Source organism: Rhinoderma darwinii, chromosome 11, assembly GCF_050947455.1.
Source record: "Rhinoderma darwinii isolate aRhiDar2 chromosome 11, aRhiDar2.hap1, whole genome shotgun sequence".
Lineage (NCBI taxonomy): Eukaryota > Metazoa > Chordata > Amphibia > Anura > Rhinodermatidae > Rhinoderma > Rhinoderma darwinii.
Window position 1 is genome coordinate 21171366 of NC_134697.1, and position 23092 is coordinate 21194457.

At 44.8% G+C, this 23092-nt stretch overlaps 1 protein-coding gene across 1 annotated transcript; it reads left to right on the plus strand.

The window, feature by feature from the left end:
* The first annotated feature begins 10832 nt into the window (after positions 1-10832).
* FOXI2 (forkhead box I2) lies at positions 10833-13708 on the plus strand. The gene is made up of 2 exons (XM_075842716.1): positions 10833-11406; positions 13209-13708. The coding sequence occupies exons 1-2, from the start codon at positions 10833-10835 to the stop codon at positions 13706-13708; spliced, it is 1074 nt and encodes a 357-aa protein (XP_075698831.1).
* Positions 13709-23092: the final 9384 nt, after the last annotated feature.

Genomic DNA, 23092 nt, shown 5'->3' on the forward strand with positions numbered 1-23092 from the left:
AGAGTTCTGGCTCTCAGAATTTGGCGACACAAAAATACATTTAATTTTTTACACTTCGTTTTTGTACTTGTAAAAGTAGTAAAATATAAAAAAACGATATATATTTGGTATCGCCATAATTGTATTGACCCTCAGAATAAAGTTAACATGTTGTTGTAATTGCACAGTGAATTCCGTAAAAACGAAGCGCAAAAAACAATGGAGGAATCGCTGTTTTTTTCATTTTCTACCCCACAAATAATTGTTTTCCCGTTTCCTAGTACATTATATGGCACAACAAAAAATGCTACAAAAAACTACAACTCGTCCCACAAAAATTAAGCCCTCATAGGACTATATCGACGGAAAAATAAAAATTTATGGCTTTTGGAAGGTGGGGAGGAAAAAACGAAAATTAAACTCTGAAAGTTGTTCATGACGGGAAGGGGTTAATTAGTTAATAAAAAAAACACATAAAAGAGTTTGTGCAGACCACTAAATAGTCTGAAATTTTTTTTATTAAAAAAAAGCTTAATATTTGACAAAAAGACAATTGCCCAAGTAAACATTGAAGATTATCCAATTAAATCAGCCCATGTCCAAACCATGAGGAAACTATACCTAGGTTATATCCTGTTAACACATATCTAAACCAACAAAACCTGCCAAAAATGTAATTACAAGAAAGTACATGCACCATCAATTATAGTTCATGTCACCAGATATTGTAAATAACAAAAACAATCCAGGACATTACATATCACGAGATCGGCACAGCTCCACAATGAATCAACCCCCCCCCCCCCCCAGAATCTGAAAAAACAGTGTCAGAATTGCCGTTTTTTTTCCTACCCCCTAAAAAAATCATATAAAAATGTATACAATACTTTATATGTACCTCAAAATGGTGCAATTAATGATACAACTTTTTCCACATAAGGCAAGCCCTCATATGGCTTTGTCAATGGAAAAATAAAAAAGTTATGGCTTTCAAAATGTGGAGATGAAAAAATAATTAAAAATAAATAAATCGCCGCATTCAAAGTAAAGTCCAAAATAAGCCGTGTCCTTATTGGTTAAGGACCAGAAATTTCCGATCCATGGAGGCCCCACGTCACAACTTACAGTTAAAGGATCTGCTGCTAACGTCTTGGGGCCAGATAGCACAGGACACCTTCAGAGGTCTTGTGGGGTCCAAGCCTTGACGGGCCAGATTTGTTTTGGCGGCACGAGGGGAACCTACACAATATGAGGCAGGTGTTTTTAATGTTATGACTCCATCAACTTACTGTATATTATATATGTATTATAATTTATTTAGAATCTTCCCAAGAATATAGGTATTAACTAATAGTATATTACCTAGGACATAATTAATAACAGTGACACAATAATACAGTCATACAACAACTGAATAATTGCAACATACAGTGACTATGCAAAAGTTAAGAACTGACATAACATTAAAATAAATCCAAGCAGCTATGTACAAATTCAAAACTCAATTTCTGTCACTATAGGTCTTCAAAAGATACAAAATCATATACAATTTTAAATTATACTCTTTCTATTAGGTTTCAGACCAGAGCCTTTGTCAGAAGAACTGGTGGCCAGAGACTCATTGATGTAGACCACCTCATTGAACTAGGGGAACAAAATCCTGCCCAATGGGGCCAATCACCCTGGCCATACTGATCATGAAATGTTGGAAACATGGGAGGGCATGGTCTAATTGGAAGAGCAGATCTATGGTTCATATATTTCGTGTAGTACATGGAAAAAAAAGTCTGTATTTGGGTTGTACCTCACTATTTTTCCCTATAAAAACAAATACAGACAAGATGGCTGTCTGTGAGCGATCGTTTAATACAAGAGCTATCTGAGGAAAGATGAACAACTAGCTCATGAGGTACTAGGTGTATTATCCCTGTACTGTGACATTACTGCGTGCATACTTCCTGTGCTGTGACATCATCATGTGCATTATACCGTTACTGTGACTTCACTTTGTGCATTATCTCTCTACTGGGACATCACTGAATGCATTATCCCTCTACTGTGACATCACTATGTGCATTATCACAGTAGTGTAATATCACAATGTGAATTAGGTCTTTCTTGTGATATCACTTGCTCCATTTTTCTACGTTGTAACATCTCTTTGTGCATTTTTTCTGGATTGTGACATCACTATGTGCATTACTCTTTTACTGTGTGACATCATTGGAGCATTTTCTCTGTCCTGTGACATCACTTTGTGCAGTATTCCTGTGCTGGGATATCATTGAGAGCAGGGGCGTAGCTAGAGGCTCATGGGCCCCGATGCAAAAATTCTTACTGCCCCCCCCCCCCCCCGCAAACTTCTCATGGCCGACGGTCCGCTTTCAGCTGCATCGCTGGGTCTCCTAAGTGACCCAACAATGCAGCACTAGCAGCCGGGGGCGTCACTAAGGCCGGGTTCACACACACTATTTACGGACGTAATTCGGGCGTTTTAGCATTGAATTACGTCTGAAAATGCGGCTCAAAAGCGTCGGCAAACATCTGCCCATTCATTTGAATGGGTCTTACGATGTTCTGTGCCGACGGTCATTTTTTTTTACGCGTCGCTGTCAAAAGGCGGCGCGTAAAAAAGTGCCTGTCACTTCTTCAGACGTAAATGGAGCCGTTTTCCATGGACTCCATGGAAAACCAGCTTCAATTACTTCCGTAATGGACGCAGCAAAAGACGCCTGCACATGCCATTACGGCTGAAATTACGGTGCTGTTTTCTCCTGAAAACAGCACCGTAATTTCAGCCGTAACAGACGCTGCCGTGTGAACATACCCTCAGGGCTTCAAATGTCCGGGAAATAGCCCCAATACATAGACAGCATAGAATATCTATAGCACTACGACCCTATAAACTATGGATAGGATTAGATACAGTGGCTCAGCAGACAGTATCACACATGATAGGATTAGATACAGTGGCTCAGCAGACAGTATCACACAAGATCGGATTAGATATAGGGCCCAGCAGACAGTATCATACATGATTGGATTAGATACACAGCTCAGCAGACTGTATCACACATGATAGGATTAGATACAGGGCCCAGCTCGCTGACATTGCGGCTCCAGCGCTGGACCCAGGATAGGTAAGAATAATAATTTTGCTTCTTTATGTGTTACTGATTATTTTTGTGTGTTTGTGTTTTTTTACAGGTTCGGTTGTTGGACTTCGGATACGAGGACTTCAATGACGGCGTTTTTTTTATTCTCAATAAAATGGTTAATGAGGGTTGTTTTTTTATTTCAATAAAATATTTTTTCTATGTGCTTGTATCTTTTTAAACTTTATTATCACCGCCTTAGTAATGGCCGCTGGCTGATTGACAACCTCTATTACTAAGGCGAGGCTTAATGTTAGCCGGTGCAGAGGCTACAATAACCCCCATTATTACCCCGGTACCCACTGCCACCAGGGGTACTGGGAAGAGCCGGGTACAAACCAGTACCCGACCATCTGTAGTGACGGGCAGGCACCGGGGTGGCCGCAGGCTGGTAGTATTAGGCTGGGGAAGGCCAAAAACAGTGGCCCTTCCCACCCTTGTAATGCTGCCTGCTGCTGCTGTGTTGTATCTGGCTGGTTATGAAAATTGGGGGGGACCCCACATCGTTCTTTCCAATTATTTATTTTATTTTTTTAATGACGTGGGGTCCCCCCCATTTTCATAACCAGCCAGATACAATAAAGCAGCAGCATTACCAGGATGGGAAGGGCCACTGTTTTTGGCCTTTCCCCTCCTGAGAATACCAGCCTGCGGCCGCCCTGGTGGCCGACCATCACTACAGATGGTCAGGTACTGGATCGTACCCGGCTCTTCCCAGCACCCCTGGTGGCGGTGGGTACCGGGGTAATAAAGGGGGTTAGTGTTAGCTTCTGCATCGGATAACACTAAGCCCCGCCTTAGCAATGGATGCTGTCAATCAGCCGGCGGCCATTACTAATGCGGTAGTAATATAGTTTTAAAAAAAAACCACAAAGACATAGAAAAAATATTTTATTGAAATAAAAAAAAAACCCGCACAACCCTCATTAACCATTTTATTAATTAAAAAAAAAGCTGTCATCGAAGTAGTCCTGGAATCCGACGTAGTCCAACGACCGAACCTGTAAGAAAACACACAAAAAATGATTAGTAACACATGTGTTAGGGTATGTGCACACACACTAATTACGTCCGTAATTGACGGACGTATTTCGGCCGCAAGTACTGGACCAAACAGTGCAGGGAGCCGGGCTCCTAGCGTCGTACTTATGTACGACGCTAGGAGTCCCTGCCTCGCTGCCGGACAACTGTCCCGTACTGAAAACATGTTTACAGTATGGGACAGTTGTCCTGCAGCGAGGCAGGGACTCCTAGCATCGTACATAACTATAATGCTAGGAGCCCGGCTCCCTGCAGTGTGGTCGGTCCGGTACTTGCGGCCGAAATACGTCCGTCAATTACGGACATAATTAGTGTCTGTGCACATACCCTAAGGCTTAGATACAGGGCCCATGTGTGATACTGTCTGTGGGACCCTGTATCTAAGCCTACCACAACGTAGGCTTAGATACAGGGTCCAGCAGACAGTAATCTTATACAGTATAAGATTACTGTGTGCTGGGGCCCTGTATCTAAGCCTACAGTGTGGTAGGCTTAGATACAGGGCCCAGCAGACAGGATCACGCATGGGCCATGTATCTAAGCCTACCATGTGATTGGCTTAGATACAGGGCCCAGCAGACAGGATCACACAATCTGTGATCCTGTCTCATGGGCCCCCTAAGCCTGCTACATCGTAGGCTTAGGGGTTGTGCAGTCCCTAAACATTGATGGCCTATCCACAGGATAGGCCATCAATAGCTGATGTGTCGCCCGGGACCCGCAAATCAGCTGTTTTGAAGGGGCCGCAGCACTCGTACGAGAGCTGCTTCCCCTTCATTTCACTACTCGCCCACACTGTGAATCGCCGACACGGATTCACATTGTGACCGGAATGAAGTGACAGGAATGAAGGGGAGAAGCTCTCGTACGAGTGCTGCGGCCCCTTCAAAACAGCTGATTGGCGGGTCCCGGGAGTCGGACCCCGCCAGTCAGGGCTAACCTTACCTTCCTCTTCGGCCGCGGCGGGAGTTCTGTAGTCTCGATGCTGTGCGCGGCGGCATAGCGCTGTGACGTCATGCGCTGCGCACAGCGCCTGACGTCAGGACCTCCGCTGCGATCCGGAACCAGGAAGGTAAGTAAAGTATGTTACTATAGTAACAGGGGCCCGCGGCCCGAGTTACTATAGTAACTTTTTATTGATGTGGTGCGGGGGGGCCGTGGGCCCCCCTGGCTTCGGGGCCCGGTCGCAATTGCGACCGCTGCGACCCCTATAGCTACGCCAGTGGTTGAGAGCATTTTTCCTGTATATTAACATCATTGTTTGCATAATCTTTGACTTGGTACAGGCCCATTATCAATATACTGGTACTACCATCAGGGGCCTGGCCACAAAGATAAAGAAAAATGTTGGGGGTCTAATGTGAGGTTTGAATTAATTTTGGGTCTAGTCTGAGATCTGAATGAATTTTGGGGCCTGAATAAATTTTGGTGTCTGGTTTGGGGTCTGAATTAATTTTGCCGTCTGGTCTGGGGTCTACGCAGTTGATGTGGGTACCACATATGAGGAGGAGGCCGAGACTTCATCCAGGCATGGAAGTTTCATACATCCATTATTATCATCAATAAAATATGCAGAAAACGTACCTGAGGGGATCAACGTCTGAAAAACCGACTGTTCTCTGCATTCTCCTCCTGCCAGGACCAGAGAGTAAAAAAAAAAAAAAAAATAATAGATAAGGAACATCATTTAGTTAACAGAAAGAAAATGGATGAGAAACAACGCTGTATTAAATTTTTCCCTACCTGTTCATTTACTTAGAAAAATATAAATAACTGAAGCCCAACAAATGCAAGTGGGAACATACCCTACGTGATCCAGATATGACATCAATATATACTGTATGTGAGAGTCCCACTGGCAATAGTTATGACTGCAGGTTGTATGAGGGAAACGATGGCCAGTTGGATTTCCATGATTGCCCATTAAATATGAAAAGCAAATAAAAAATTATGCAGGATCTAATTAAACCAGGGCCAGAAAAAAAGAATTGTCAGCGATTTATGGGTGAGCTATGTGGAGTATAATAAATACATGGAGGCAGTGGTTTTTACACATTACACTCCTAAGGTGGCGTCTGATTTCACTGCTTATTCAGACTCTGAGAACAGCCCTATATAGCCCTTCCAGATGTATGTAAAGGGGGCGTGGCTCTGACAACCAAATCTGCTAGGCCTGTTATCTGCAGTGCGGTTGTCACTGAAGCTTTATTTTATATATATATATATATATATATATATATATATATATATATATATATATTACTATTATAATGTCTGGGAACATCGCAAAAAGTATAATACCAAGGAAATGTGAAGATCGCCATGACCTTGTCGATTCAGGCACATCACGGCCAATGGTGTAAATACCAAAAGAAAAACCTTATGGCAGCAATGGGGCAAAGGTTGAGAAATAGGACCAAGGGTCATGTTGGGGGAAGCAAACAGCAGAACCAAGCACCATAATGGGGGGACCATTTTAAGCTTTTCTATGGGGCCTAATGGGAATGTAGAATAGTCTGAAATCCAAGTACTTTTTCATCGTAGACTCAGGATCATGCCCCTGTAGCTCAGATTATTCAGAAGGGCTGAAACTGCGCTACTTAATCCTCATACTGCAAACTTTTTGTCTTGATGGCTGGTCATAGACGTAGCGATTATCATTAAAGGGTTATTCCCATGTCCGACAGCGGTCTGATGACCCCCTTTCTGTATAGAGGTGCGGGCCCTAGAGCTGTGACCCGCATTTATCAGAGATTTATGGCATATCCTGTAGATCGCAGCGGTCGGATCCCCAGCGATGAGGAGAATGGGGGATCGATAATCTCCCGAAGCGCTCCATGTGAATGGAGCGCAGGTGCGCATGCTCGGCCAGCGCTCTATTCATTTCTATGGGACTTCCGGGACTGCTGTCCCTGTGGATAGGGGATACGTGTGTTCGTAGGAAAACTCCTTTAACAATCCAAGCAATTATAGGATTGTACGTTTCTTTTGTCCTATTGATGAATCTGGCGTAGTATAAGGGTATGTGCACACACACTAATTACGTCCGTAATTGACGGACGTATTTTGGCCGCAAGTCCCGGACCGAACACAGTGCAGGGAGCCGGGCTCCTAGCATCATAGTTATGTACGATGCTAGGAGTTCCTGCCTCGCTGCAGGACAACTGTCCCGTAGTATAATCATGTTTACAGTACGGGACAGTTGTCCTGCAGCGAGGCAGGGACTCCTAGCGTCGTACATAACTATGATGCTAGGAGCCCGGCTCCCTGCACTGTGTTCGGTCCGGGACTTGCGGCCGAAATACGTCCGTCAATTACGGACGTAATTAGTGTGTGTGCACATACCCTAAAAGCAATGGCAGGTCTAGTGGTGTAGAATTATCATACATGAGTAGTGCAAGGCATAACTATGAAGCCGCAACCGCTTTTTCTGGCGCATTTCTCTCTGTCGGAAATAGTGGTGCAGGGGCTTCATAAATGTGGCGTTCAGCCAAAAAGTCATATTTTTTCATGTATTTGATATTTCTGTCGCAGGCAGGAGGAAATATAAGGTATACTACTATATGTCCACTAGATGGTGATGAATCTCAAGTCAAACACCTGCAGATTTATTATCAAACAGAAAAATAAAGAACAGGCGAATGGGATTCCTGTAACATCCGGACGCTGCTGTGGGTAAAAAACGCAGCACAACGCAAAGTGTGAACAGGACATGAGGCCAGGGCTCTATGACGATCAATTATGGCCGATTATCGAACTGAAGCCTCAATATTTGGGTAATCGATTATTCTGAGTGATCCCTCCTCCACAGCGCTCTATTATAATCGCACTAAGGTTCCCGTTCACATCAGCGTCGGGTTCCGTTCATGGGTCCCATTGCAGCTTTCCATCGGAGGAACCGATGAACGGAAAGCCAATAGGAAACTTTTGCATTACCATTCATTTCAATGGTAATGCTTCCGTTTGCCTTAGTTTCCGTTTGTTTCTGTTCCGTAAAGTTTCCATTTTTTTGCGGAAACAATAGCACAATCGACCTTGGGTATATTCAGATGTTGCAATTGAGGTGCAATTAAATCCACATTAAAAACGCATACATTTTTACTGTGATTTGATGCGTTTTTTTGATGCATTTGCGTTTTTCAATGCATTTTTTAATAGGTTTGAACCGCACTTCAACTTCACCGACTGCAAACCCCATAAGCGCATGTTCACACAGGGAGGATGCGCTTGCGGAAAAGCACACAGAGTATCTGCCATGGGCGCGGCTGGGAATTCTGGCCGAAAAACTGCACCAAATTGTGGTCCAGTTTTTTGGCCAGAATGTCCGCTGCGGAAAACAGCACTAAAAAAAACTCTATACTTATCCGTAGCCATGGCGACGCGTCCCTCTGACGATCTGCATCCTGGCCTACAGGGATGACGTCAAATGATCGCTGCAGACTGTGATTGGCAGCAGCAGTCACATGGGATGAAACGCCATCCCTGGAGGCCGGGCTGGACGCAGAAGCAGAGAGATCTGGGTAAGTTGTTTTTTTTGCTGCGTTGCGATCTTTGCAGTTTTTCCACCGCAAAAATCGCAACATCTGTTATTTGTTGCGGATTTTACCTCCCCATTGAATTGAATAGGGAAAACCTGCAACAGAAAAGCAGCGATACACAACATATATTGACATGCTGCGGAATAACAAAACGCACCGCAGGGCAATTTACGAATGTATTTTCGGTGGATTTTGTGGATGAGGTTTGTTTGTATCTCATCCAATCTGCTGCTACTGTAATACGCTGCGGATTTTCCACAATAAAATACGTTGCGTAAAATCCACAGCATTTATGCTACGTGTGAACCCGGCCTTAGGGCAGATACAGACGGACGTTGCGTTTTTGCGCGCGCAAACAACGCAGCGTTTTGCGCGCGCAAAAACCATTTGACAGCTGCGTGTGTCATTTGTGTATGATGCGCGGCTGCGTGATTTTCGCGCAGCCGCCATCATAGAGATGAGGCTAGTCGACGCCCGTCACTGTCCAAGGTGCTGAAAGAGCTAACTGATCGGCAGTAACTCTTTCAGCACCCTCGACAGTGAATACCGAACACAATATACAGCAACCTGTTAAAAAAAAAAGAAAAAGTTCGTACTTACCGAGAACTTCCCGGCCGTTGCCTTGGTGACGCGTCCTTGGTGACGCGCCTCTCTTGACATCGGGCCCCACCTCCCTGGATGACGTGGCAGTCCATGTGACCGCTGCAGCCTGTGCTTGGCCTGTGATTGGCTGGAGCTGTCACTTGGACTGAATTGTCATCCCGGGAGGTCAGACTGGAGGAAGAAGCCGGGAGTTATCGGTAAGTCAGAACTTCGTTTTTTTTTACAGGTTCATGTTTATTGGGATCGGTAGTCACTGTCCATGGTGCTGAAACAGTTTAACTCTTTCAGCACCCTGGACAGTGACTATCTCCGGACGTTGCGTACCGGAATTTTTTTTGCCGGGTTCGGCCAAAACGAGTTCGGCCGAACCCGGTGAAGTTCGGTTCGATTGTCCGGGTTCGCTCATCTCAAAGACACTCCATTTGGATGTTTGGAAACAGAAAAGCACGTGGTGCTTTTCTGTTTACATTCATCCTTTTGACAGCTGGTGCGCTGTTTCAGTCGGTTCGCACGGAAGTGCTTCCGTGCGACCTGCGTGGTTTTCACGCACCCATTGACTTCAATGGGTGCGTGATGCGCGAAATACGTGGAGATATTGAACCTGTCGCGCTTTTTGCGCAGCGAACAAACGCTGCGCAAAAAGCACAGACTGTCTGTACTGCCCCATAGACTTGTATTGGTCTGTGCGTGGCGCGTGAAAACCACGCGGCCCGCACGTACCGAATACACACTCGTGTGAATCCCCCCTTAGGGTATGTTCACACGCTTAACAAAAAACGGCTGTAAAATACGGAGCTGTTTTCAAGGGAAAACAGCCTCTGATTTTCAGCCGTTTTTTATGCATCAGGCGTTTTTGGAGCCGTTTTTCTATTGAGACCATGAAAAACGGCTCCAAAAACGTCTCAAGAAGTGACATGCACTTCTTTTTTCGGGGCTTTTTCTTACGTGCCGTTTTTACAAACGGCACGTAAAAACACACCCAGTGGGAACAAATCGCCGTTTTTCCCATTGAAATCAGTTTGGAGTTTGGAGGCGTTCAGCCTCTGTTTTTTCAGCCGTTTTTCGTGGCCGTTTTACGGTTCCGTACACCCTTTGAGTTGACATCAATACCAGGTTTGATGTTTTCGGAGGGTGTATTCACATGCGATCACATGTTTTTTTTTGTGCTTAGTTTAAAGACCTGCCCGCCTTTTCTGGTATATTAATATGAATGGGAAAAGTGGCGCAGGGGAAAAATAAATACGGCTTTTAACCTGAAAACAAAATACAATGTTAAAGAGTACACAAGTATACAATGTACTGTATGGAGAAACATGACTTGTCAGAGGTGTCCGGCTCAGACCCAGGGGAGGGCAGGGGCGGTACTGGAGTCATTACTACAAACTGCTTCAGCTACTTGGGACTTGATTGTAGATAGTCTGCAGGCTGTGCAGAAGGTCATTTCTTCAATGTAACCCTCCAGCTTGGAGCTTATTAAGCTGAGGTGTCTCCTTCTCCTAAACCAGCCGCACTTAGCATGAATGCCTTTGGGCAGCATTCATCTAGTTCCCAGCCAGGATACCCCTATACACAGGAATTAGTGGACATGGCGGTCCATTCCGCAGAAAACTTCAGCCTATATCAGCAGAACCTGCACCAGCCACAGAAGCCGCCTTCCGGGTATGGTATAACGGACTATCCAGGGCCAAATACCAACCCGTATTGGTGGTTTGGTGGCTCTGCCAGAAGCCCTTCTTCTTACCTCAATGGAAATGCCTCTAGATATTGGTCAGGGGGTTACGCTAATAGCCAAGCGCAAGTCGAGGCTCCTTCTTCTGGCTATGGATCAGCGGAATCGACCTGGTCGGCTTATCCATTCCAAACGGACTCGAACCACACAATGAGACCTCCTTACTCCTACTCTGCTTTAATAGCCATGGCTATTGAGAAGACCCCTGAGAAGAAGCTGACCCTCAGCCAGATCTATGCCTATGTGGCCGACAACTTCCCCTTCTATAGGAAGAGTAAGGTGGGGTGGCAGAACTCCATCCGACATAACCTGTCCCTCAATGATTGCTTCAAGAAGGTGGCCAGAGATGAAAATGACCCAGGTGAGTTGTGGTTTGAGGGTCACCTGCGTCTATTATCATTGCCGAGTATGATGTGCAGATATGAAATGCTTTGATATTGCTAAATAATGGCCTGGAACATCTGTATTCCTAAAATGTATTGATGTAGCAGAGCTGAATTAGTTCTCTTTGTGCACTATCGTGGCTGTTATACTATATGGGTAAATCCTGACTCTAATGACCACAATGAATATCTTTGAGGCCGGAGCAGGCAAAAATCAGGTGAAATCCAAACCTCTTGAAATAAAACAAAAGTGTATATATAAAGTTTTTTTCACGCTCAAACTGCGCTGAGAAACCCAGTCCAACCTGCAGTCTTATAGATGTTTCTGCTCCGTCCACAAGCAATAGACAATCAACAGTCCAGAAAAGGTGCGTGCAGTTGTTCTGGTCCTTGTAGTGCCACAGAGCTCTGCAGTGTATCCCAATGTTCAAGCTCCAGGCAGGGTAAATCCTATGACTCCAATAGAGAAAAGGAGAAATAGTGCAACACTTATTTTTTTTTTTTTTTTTTTTTTTTGCGATACGCAAGATTTTTCATACTTACAGAAAATAGAATAAAAACATTAGTGATTCAAATAAAATCAGTAGCAGCACGTCAAACAAACTCGCCCGACCCTGGGTTTCGCCGAGTTTGTTTGACGTGCGGCTACTGATTTTATTTGAATCCCTAATGATTTGATTCTATTTTCTGTACGTATGGAATAAATCTTGCGCGGCTGTTCTACCATTATAATTCTCTAACACCCAGCCGTGTAACCTCTAAACAAAATATATACATCCTATGCAGGAATCAATGTAGCAGAGCAGAGTTTGTTTAATAGACCTCATGATGGCTCAATTTCAAGTTGTTCATGGGACTGTAGGTAAACTCCCCTCCGAGGGGAGGTGGACTGATACAATTGTCAGTTTTCTAGTGTAATTGCGTTAAATTGTGTGCCATGTTTCCTCTGTTCCCTATGTCATATCCGTGAGCATCAATTCATATTCAAAATGTCTGCTTGCTGTCAGTGAACAGTAGAGCCTAAAAACCTGTACTGAAAACGTGCTGTTCACGGCGATGCACAGCTCTTACCACCATGGAGTGAGACTACAGCTCCCAGCATGCGCTGACAGCCCCTGGGAACTGTAGTCTAACAGCTGGTTAGGGACCACTTATTGGCTGAATTGAGTGAATATCGGGCTTTATTTTTGGCTTGTGCATTTAGGCAAGAATTTTAGCGTACGTGGTTCAAGGGGTACTAAGTATACCTTCTATCTTCTGCTGTGCAGCTGAATGCTACATTATGTGCTGCTGTTCCCTGTTATCAGCCATTTCCTGCTGGTAGAAGCTGATGGTAGTGGGTTTTAAAAGGGATGTCCACTTTGCAGCATCTGTTTACATAGAAGGGTCGCCCAATTATAAGTCAATCACAGGCAGTCCAACGGCTGGAACCTGTTAGCAAGTGTTCAGTTCCCTTGCAGCACCACCACTGGGGAAATTAAGCATTACAGGGTTCTCATTGAAATCAATGAGTCTTCAGTGTAATGCATGGACTTGTTGGGTCCTCCAAAGCAAGAGATGCTCGCTACTCTGGCTAATGGATGAGGGTCCTGATTGTGGAACCCCTCTATTAATCACAATTCCCTAATAGGGTGTTATTAAATGAACTCTCTAAGCCAGACACCCCCTATATTGGCCAGAAAAATCCCTGCCCCATGACTACTACTTATATAGTCTATTTTGGAGAGGTCTTAAACTTTTGTTTTTCTCATCAAAGTTTCTCATACTTCTGTTTCCACAGGAAAAGGGAGTTACTGGACCCTGGATCCAAGCTGTGAGATGATGTTTGATAATGGCTGTTTCAGACGAAAGAGGAAAAAGAAGTCTGACAAAAACACCGGCAGTGGGACTGAACTTTGTGAAAAGTTGGAGGACAAAAGTATCGTAAAATCCCTGACGTCTGACAGCCTCGTGGGAACTCCGGAGAAGAAAATGAAGTCTTCTCCACTGTCCTCTCCAGCTTTGGACACCAGCCCTTGTTATACCACTTTGACACCTGCCGTGAATTCAGTGATGAGAAATGGGGCATCCATACAGCTCACGGGGGACTTCTCGCCCTCCAAACGCTATTTCACCGGACTCTCTTACCCCTTCAACTCCTCCTCGCAACCTGGTGACTTTATTTCTGAAGCCAACCTCAGGCCTAGGTTTTACCCGACCAAGCAGAGTAGCCTGTATTCTTCTCTTGTCAACCCTCTGCATTCCAGCCATAGGCTTTATAACCGTGAAGCTGAGATGTGATTAGGGGCGGTTATATCGAAAAATATATTTTCTTTTTACCTGCCGGGATTTGTTTTTACACTTACTCTATTTTATCATTGGAACCAGACTATGGGATTTATACTTTTAAAATACAGTTTACCTCAACTTCCCTAGATGTGGGGAACATCATTTTTTTTTTTTTTTTTTTTTTTTTTTTTTTTTTAGAGCAGTCCTAAAGGCCCAATGCTGACCATGCAATGATATGTTAATAGTTTTTTACCTAATGTTTGGAGTCTACAGCATATATATTCTCTCTAGGCATACGTTGGGCTTCAGGTGTGTATTCTGATGGTGTCAGGGGGTCGTTGGCCCCTCTGTACATAGTTGTGTAGTAGGTAGGTTAATGTTCCAAATGGATACCAGTTGACTCCCGCCAATCACGAGAATGGGCTTACCTTCCTGTTCCCGGGGGCTCCATAGGAATTGCACAGTAGTGCGCATTCTCAGCCACCGCTCCATTCATTTCTATAGGGCTGCCGAAGATGGCGCCATCTTCGGCAGCCCCATAGAAATGGATGGAGCGGCGGTCAGGCATGTGCACTACTGCTCCATTCCTATGGGGCCCCCAGGAACGTCAAGGTTAGCCAGTTTACGTGATTAAGGGTCCCAGCGGTCAGACCCCCACGATCAGATATTTATGGATAATTATGGGAAACCCCCTTTAACTTGCCTACTATATATGAGTATGCCATGTTCTTTGGCGTATTTGCCCAGTCGTGCGGAGCTGTAATATGACTACCCTAGGAGTCTATGGGGCCTGACTATCTTAGTATGCCTCTGATTTTATATGGAGGTTTCTTCTGTTGGATTCATATGGAAAGTAACAAACTGCGGCATGCTTTATTGAATGCTGTGATAAAATATTCTCTCCTAGAAACATTCCTTATAGAGGAGAAAATCCCCGTAGTCTATAGGGGTCACATTTGCTGTAGTGCAGGCTCTGCTGTAGACTTTGAGCTGAAATATGGCCCTTTTTTTGCAGAGAGCTGATCTTGTGTAGTACAAACACGTGGGGGGATTTGCTGTTCTACTCTGTACTAGAAGGGTCTATGGATGGGAAGGTTTTACTACAGTAGATCACTCATAAAGACCACCTAAACGGAAACCCATAAGAAGAATCCTGCAGCTGTAGTCCCTGAGATTCGCTCTCCGTGACTAAATGATTCATATTGGGAAGTATGAGACTACCGCAAGGTTTTTATTGTATGTACATTGAAGGTTTCTTTGTTTTTTTTGTTTTTTGTTTCGTTTTTTAGAAGTCTGTATCGTAAGTGAGATTTGTGTCCTCTGTTTATTTTCCTTCTAAGAATTGTGTGTTTTTGCACTCTTGATTTTTGTATTTTATGGAAGATAAAAGTAGATTGTTCTTTTTAATGGTTTGATGCATTTTGTCATTTTATTGCAAGGCTGGATTCACACATCGTGGTCAATGCCGTGGTTTTTTTTTATTCAAGACCAGGATATTTTTTCAAACTTTCTCATGGGACTGCAGCATCGGTCTCCTCTACTTACAAGATTCGGGTCTATTCACATGCTGCAGTCAAATTGTAGTTTATTGCCTATGTAAGTGTAGGGCCACACGGAGCGGCCTTGACACGGTCACAACGCGGCTAATAACCGCACCAGCACCATGTTCTGTGCGACTGTCCAACAGCCTGTTAGTGGCCGCATGTTACCACGGGTAAACCGTCCCTTTATCTGCAAAATCGTGCGGCCAAGAATTAATACACCCTTTATGGACGCACGATTTTGCAAATGACAGCAACTTACCCCCCATTCATTCTCTATGGCAGCACCGGAAAAAGCCGAACACTGCACTCGGCTATCTCCGGTGCTCCCATAGAGAATGAATGGAGCGGCAGTGCGCATGCGCATCTAACCGTAATACCTCTTAACAAGGTATTTGTCAGCCGCTCCTACATAGTGCCAGCGCGGTTGTTGACAGTGTCAGGGCCGCTCCGTGTGGCCTTACCCTTATGTCAATAAATCATGATTTGGACGCACCGTGTGAATACTCTTGATTACATCAGCACGTTCCCTGGGCTCTTTCTTTCTCCCATGTCATTGAGAAGGCCCCGGCAGGGTTGTACCTAGATATGCACTATTGCTGTATGTGCAAACTGTTGGGGAAATTACAGCATGGCACAAAAGCCCTTAACACGTTATACACAGGATTTTCTGTACATAAAAAATCCCTTTTTATTAGATAAACCTTAACACAATATTTTATTTTTGTCTTCTAATCACCAGTAGTCTGTCTTAATGGGTGGCCAAAGCCATTGTGGTACAGACAACTCTATCCTTTTAATGCAGAGAATGGATTACTGCCATCTGACAACTGGCCCATCCTCTGGCTTCTCACGTGTATCTTCCCACATGTGCCTGCCTGCTGCAGTGTGGGAGCAGGTAAGTAACTATCAGGGCTTTTTTATTGGCAGCACTGTGGCTGCCAATGTCGTGGGGCCCTGCAGCTGGCACTGTGAAACTTAGTAACTTGTATACATTTTTTGCCTTAAGCAACTTAGAGGTTGTACAGCATTAGAAAGACATGGCTGCTTTCTTTAAAAACAGTGCCACACTTGTCCCACAGGTTGTGTGTGGTATTGCAGCTCTGCCTCATTAACTTCAAAAGCGCTGAGCTGTAATACCACACACAACCCATGGACAAGTGTCACTGTTTTTGGAAGAAGGTAGACATGATGTTCTAATCCTGTACAACTTCTTTAAGCATACCTCAACACTCAAATTATCTGGCAAATCCAGTCCTGCCCCCAATTCAACCAGGAACACCCAGAAAAGCCCATATCGGGGCACATTTGCGTAACTACTGTCCCCTTTGTGGAATGTTTTGGAAGTATGACTTAAAGGGGGTTTCCCATCTTGGACAATTATGGCATATCCACAGGATATGCCAAAAATGCCCGATAGATGTGGGTACCACCTCAGGGTCCCTTTGACCCTGGTACTACTTTAACTCCCAATGTTACCCAACCACTTCCTGATAAGGCTGTGGAAACTATGTAGGATGGTGAACTATGCTGTTTACGTAAGTGAGTGGGAGTTATGAAAACGGCGTAGCTCAGCCATTTCGGTAGCTCCTGACGACCACTACCATACCTCCCAACTCAAGTAATGCAAAGAGGGACAACCTTTTTTTTTTTTTTTTTCCATTTTAAGCCACGACTCTAATCCTGCCCATACACACCCTGTTCAGCCCACACAGTATCATGCCCAAACAGATACTCAGGCAGCTTACTGCTGCCCCCATACAGTATAATGCTGCCTCAGCTAAGCCCCCATACAGTATAGTGCTGCCTTAGCTGCCCCCACTTACATAGTGCCACATCCGCTTAAAGATCGTCATGCCCCCTGTAGATAGCGCTACCCCCTCCCTGTAGCCATTGGTAATCCCCAGCCAGAGCATTGGACATGCTGTGGCTGGGGATTCCACTCCAGGAGGAGCCCCTTACATCCCTGTCGTCATATATGGGCAGTGACGTTAGGAATTCCCTCTATGAACGAAATTCCTGGCCAGAGTGTCGGCAACGCTCTGGTGGAGCATTTTGCTACAGGAGCTGCTACTGACGTCGCTGTCCACATATGGACAGCAACGTCAAGGGCTTCCCCGGGCTCAGTGTTTAAAGTAGCGCAGTGCCCGGGGATGCCTATATACTAATGTTGAAGCAGGGAGCTGACGGTTCCCTGCTTCAGCATTGGGTTCAACCGTATCTGTGTCTTGAGGGCGCAGATACAGTTGACAGCGGGAGTCTGGGACATATCACTGGCTGCCTAGGACAGCGGGACACTGGCCGAAATCCGGGACTGTCAAATCCGGGACGGTTGGATGCATGCACTACCGCAAAGTGGCCGGGTAGGAGCAGGACGTTGTAGAATGAGGTTCAGGGGCCCCTGTTCTAGAAATGGGTGTGAGTCTTGTCTCTGGGACTTGCATCTGGCATACATATTGTGGGTAATGTCCATTAACCCCTTCAAGCTTTTATTGTGCCCCTTTGACGCTGTAAAATGTGACCCTCAGACCAGAAAGTTCTGTGCACCCAGGTCTTTATTATACCTAGGCACATCTACCCTAGTCTTATGACCATCTGCGACTACAACATATTGTTGTTCCAGGTAATTCTCCACCGATCATAATATTTACTCGGCCTTCTTTGATACTTGTGCCAATCGCTGATGATGTAATTCAGTGCGTGTGGAAGTTCACCAGCCTCCATGTTTGAGCATAGTGTTGTCGTTTTTGTTTCTCTCTACCCCATAAAAGAAAATTATGGTAATTCTTTGTTTCCCTCTAAGAAAATGTCAGTTATTGTGGCGGGAAAAACCTAGGGTTTAATGGAGCGTGTCAATGAATCCGGATCCCTGCAGGGGAGCTCTGTAATTGCTGCCATCCTGAATGCTGAGGTTTACAACTGGTTATTGTCAGGGGTAGTCAGTGCCATAGACTTGTGAGGGAATGACAGACTGGCGCATTTTATTTATTTTTTTTAAAGTAAATACGCATCAGTATTATGCCTGGACTAACAGCCTCAATGTAAAAATTGAATGTGACCATGTAACCGGTCTGTATCATCACTTTTCTTTGCTTGTGGCAATTTTGGATAAGCAAAATCTCTATGTATTTTACCATGCTTTTATTTAATGGATTTCAGTTTTAGGGTATCATTACTGACATGTAATGCCACCCCAGATATGGGCTCAAGGACATTGCAAAAAAAAAAAGTGTTCCGTTTAGCGAATAGCTTACTACTAAAGGTTGCATAATATTATTTTGCACCCATCTCCTTCGGTACATTCAATGTGTTGGTTTTGGGCTGAATTCACACACAGTGTAACGTGGGTTTTCTGCGTGTAAACCGACCTGCGATGTGGATTTTAAAGCCGCAGCATGTACGTTTATCTTGCGTTTGCAAGCTGTGTTGGTCTAGTAAAAGAAAATGCACCATAAAATCGTGCTGATTTCCGCATCAAAATGTAAAAACCGCACTAAAAAAAAAACAACTTACTATTAGGTGAGGAATTTACTTGGGGAACTACCTGTGGATTTTCTGCAATGTGTGCTTTAGGAAGCAAACTGCCTAGTACAGTAGTGTTAAAAAAAAAAAAAAAAAAGCGGTCCAACATCATTAACCTGTTAAATCAATATTTTTGGTAGAAAATGTATGTAGAGGCGCCACTGGGCTCTGCCTCTACTCTGTGCTCTGTTCCACACACACGGAGTACATAAGAGCCGAGGAGGAAGCGCCGCCCACAGCCCGTCCTTCACGAAGCCTGTGATCCTGTCAGCATGGAGAGATTGTGTGTGTGCATATTTTAGTGTGGGTATAGTGTGTGTGTGTGGTGGATATACAGTAGGTGGCTCTGTGTTTGTATGTGTATAAGTTAGTGTGTCTGCATGTGGTTTTGTCTCTTTACAATGCAGAGATCTGTGATGCCTCTAATATATTCCCGCTGCCTCCTTATATACCCTGCTGCCCTTTTATTTATATATATACACACACACACACACACACACACACACACACACACACACACACACACACACACACACACCCCCACCGTGTGTTTTTATATTTGTCTGTGGGTATAGTGTCATCTATGGCATTATCTGTACTCAAGTAATCACTGTGTTATCTGTGGTGTTACATAGGACTGCAGATAACATCTACTAGATCAGGGGTCTCAAACTCGGCCGGGTAAGTGGGCCGCATATAGAAAAAATGGGAAGTTGACGGGCCGCATTACTTTCAAATTTGATACAATACAAAATTATTGTTAATCAATTAGATATTTGAACTACTATAATAATACTACATTACTATAATAATAGCGCTAGGTTTCAAATTTGAGAGAATTCTCCACGTGCTTATTTCAACAATCCAGTTTAAGTGTCGCTAAATGCAGTTCGGCGGCTCAGTTAGCACACATGTCAAGATTGGGCAGCCCCTTTTTAGATAGTGCCGCAGTGCCCTCTGTGGATGCTGCCGCAGTGCCCTCTGTGGATAATGCAACACACCCCTAGATAAGGCCGCAGTGCCCTCTGTAGATAAGGCCGCAGTGCCCTCTGTAGATAATGCAACACACCCCTAGATAATGCCAGTGTCCTCTTCAGATACTGCCACACACCCACTTGTAGAGGCTGCCACAGTGCCCCCTGTAGAGGCTGCCCCAGTACCCCCTGTAGAGCCTGCCCCAGTGCCCCCCTGTAGAGCCTGCCCCAGTGCCCCCCTGTAGAGCCTGCCCCAGTGCCCCCTGTAGAGCCTGCCCCAGTGCCCCCTGTAGAGGCTGCCCCAGTGATGTCAGGGGCTTGCCCAGAGCTGGAGTCCCAGGCAGAGTGCTAGTAGGCTCTTCCTGGGACTCCAGCTGTGCTCCTGACATCACTGGGACTCTGCTCTGGGGAAGACCCTGACACACTGTCCATATATGGGCAGTGATGTCAGGGAATTCCACAGAGTCCCGGAGCAGAGCCTGTACTAGCGCTCTGCCCGGGACTCCGGCTCTGGGGAAGCCCCAGACATTGCTGTTCATATGTGGACAGCGATGTCAGGGAATTCCACAGAGTCCCGGAGCAGAGCCACACCAGCGCTCTGCTCGGGACTCCGGCTCTGGGGAAGACCCTGACACACTGTCCACATATGGGCAGCGATGTCAGGGAATTCCACAGAGTCCCGGAGCAGAGCCTGTACTAGCGCTCTGCCCGGGACTCCGGCTCTGGGGAAGCCCCAGACATTGCTGTTCATATGTGGACAGCGATGTCAGGGAATTCCACAGAGTCCCGGAGCAGAGCCACACCAGCGCTCTGCTCGGGACTCCGGCTCTGGGGAAGCCCCAGACATCGCTGTTCATATGTGGACAGCGATGTCAGGGAATTCCAGAGTCTCGGAGCAGAGCCGATACTAGTGGCTCTGTGTCCCGCGGGCCGCAGATGACAGCCCCAGGTGCTTGAGACCCCTGTACTAGATTATCTGTACTGGGTATATATGGGTCTGTTTGTGAATGTGTCTTTGTGCTTTTATATACGTGCCTTTTATGTATTTGTCTGTCTGTCTGTCTATATTTGCCTGTATGTCTAAATATCTGTCTTTTTATGTATGTATAGTATATATGTTCCAGTGTGTCTATATATGTGGTTCATTTTTGGCTTGTGTAGGGGGCGGCAATAGAGAGTCCCGCACAGGGTGCCATCCAAGCTAAGGCCGGCCCTGGAAGTGATATTTCTACATAACAAATAATTTACTTGTAAGTGGAGTAGAAAAGAAACTGAGCCAACAATTAGGACACGCAGCCGCTCGTTCTGAGGAATTGAATCATTAATTGAAAGGGGCTTGTTCCAAATAATGTCAGTGAGGAGTTACAGTGGTGACGTCCTTCATTCTGTGGAATAACTGGGGCCAATTTTGGCCCTTATTTAAGGTAAGGGGGGGGGGGGCAAATGTTGCATATGTTGGTTAAAGTGCATTTCCTTCCGTAATACTGGGAAAATGGGTTGTTCCAGACATCGTTCTGATGAAAAACGGACTTTGATTGGAGAGGAAAAAACATATAGAGAGGTGCCTCAAATTATAGGCTGCACAGCTAAAATGATCCCAAATGCCTTGAAGTGGTAGCCAAATCCTGAAAGACGCAGAAGGAAGCGGGAAACTAATGTTCGAATGGATCAAAGAATAGCTAAGATGGCAAAGGCTCAACCAATGATCTCCAGAAAGATCAAAGAAGATCTGACGTTACCAGTGATCTGCTACAATCAGAAGACAATGAAGTGAAGCCAAGTTACCAGCAAGAACTCCCCGCAAAGTCCTGTTGTTGAAAAAAAAATAAAAAGGAAGAAGGAACACATTGACTGGCCCAAAGCAAAAATCATGATTGAGGATCTCATGGCTTCTAATACCATGGTGTTGGGCCTATTCATCGCATACAAGGGATCATGGATCAGTTTGAATTTTTCTTAAATACTTGAGGAGATCATGTTGTCCTATGCTGAAGAAGAAATGCCCTTGAAATGAGTGTTTCAACACAACAATGACCCAAAACACCAGTAAGCGAACAACATCTTGGTAACAGACAAACAGGATTGAGGTAATGGAGTGGCTGGTCCAATCCCCTGACCCCAATCCCATAGAGAACTTGTGGGGTGACATAAAAAATGTGGTTTCAGAGGCAAAACCCAAAAATGCAAAAGAACTGTAGAATGTCGTCCAATCTTCCTGGACTGGATACCTGGTCAGAGGGGCCAGAAGATGGTCGACTCCATGCAACAAAAAAGTCAAGTAGATCTCGGAAACAATGGTTACGCCACGAAATATTAGTTCTGTAAAGTGAAATCTGAAACATTTTTTCAGTTTATACATTCAGTTTTTGCGTTTTTAAAGAAAAATGTCAGCACTGCTATTTTTTTTGAACAGCCTAATATTCCTTTTTCTTTACTTTCTGTAAAGGATTAACACAAACTGGAGAAATGTTGTTGTTTTGATTTGGAATTAAATGTGTCGTATTTCCAGTGCATTTAGGCAAATAAAAAATTTTCGAATGATTTTGCACTTTATTTGCTTTTTTTTTTAAACTCTCTGCTATTTTTTGAACACCACTGTACATGCGGCTGTAATACTTAAAATTGCTCCCCAGATGTCTCTCATCCGTATCAGATATTACTGGCAGCTTCCGCCAAGAGCACATCTCCATGCGAGACAGAACAAAAATTTCTATATGAAGATGTCCTCGCAGGATCCTGAGGAACATAATTATTCAGTAACCCATTATGTGCATATTCCGACAGATTTCCCTGCAGCCATGATTCAGCACCTTGGCGCTCTGACCTAACCTCGCTTTGTTACACTAAACCTCTTCTCCACTAAGCCTGAGGTGAGTTTTTTTTTTTTTTTTTCCCCCCCTTAAACTACACTAAAGGTGGATAAGGGTCTATAAGTGAGCAGCACAATAATGGAAGGTTTCAAATTCAGAACAATTTAAATCCATGATCTCCGCGTGCTTTAGAAGTAGCGGCACAGAAGTCACGACCTCTCCTGCATTGGACTTGTCTTCTGAAGATGACTGCTGGTACTTTGTAGATACGTTACATAACATCATCCGTGCCAATAAATTAAGAGTTTTGTAGCATATCCACTAGACATGGCAAAAACTGTGACTGCTGGGTATCGAACACTGGGGACTCGCCTGTTGCAGCCTGGTCCTTTCATACTATCTGTGATCGGTATCCGATTCAGATACTATGTCTGATCCTGGGCACTAAGACACACAGAGAAGAACGGGGGCATCTGAGGCAGGCAGTTTTGGGGCAACCGAAGTAGGCAGTAAAATGGCATCCACAGCAGATACTATGAGGGCATCTGA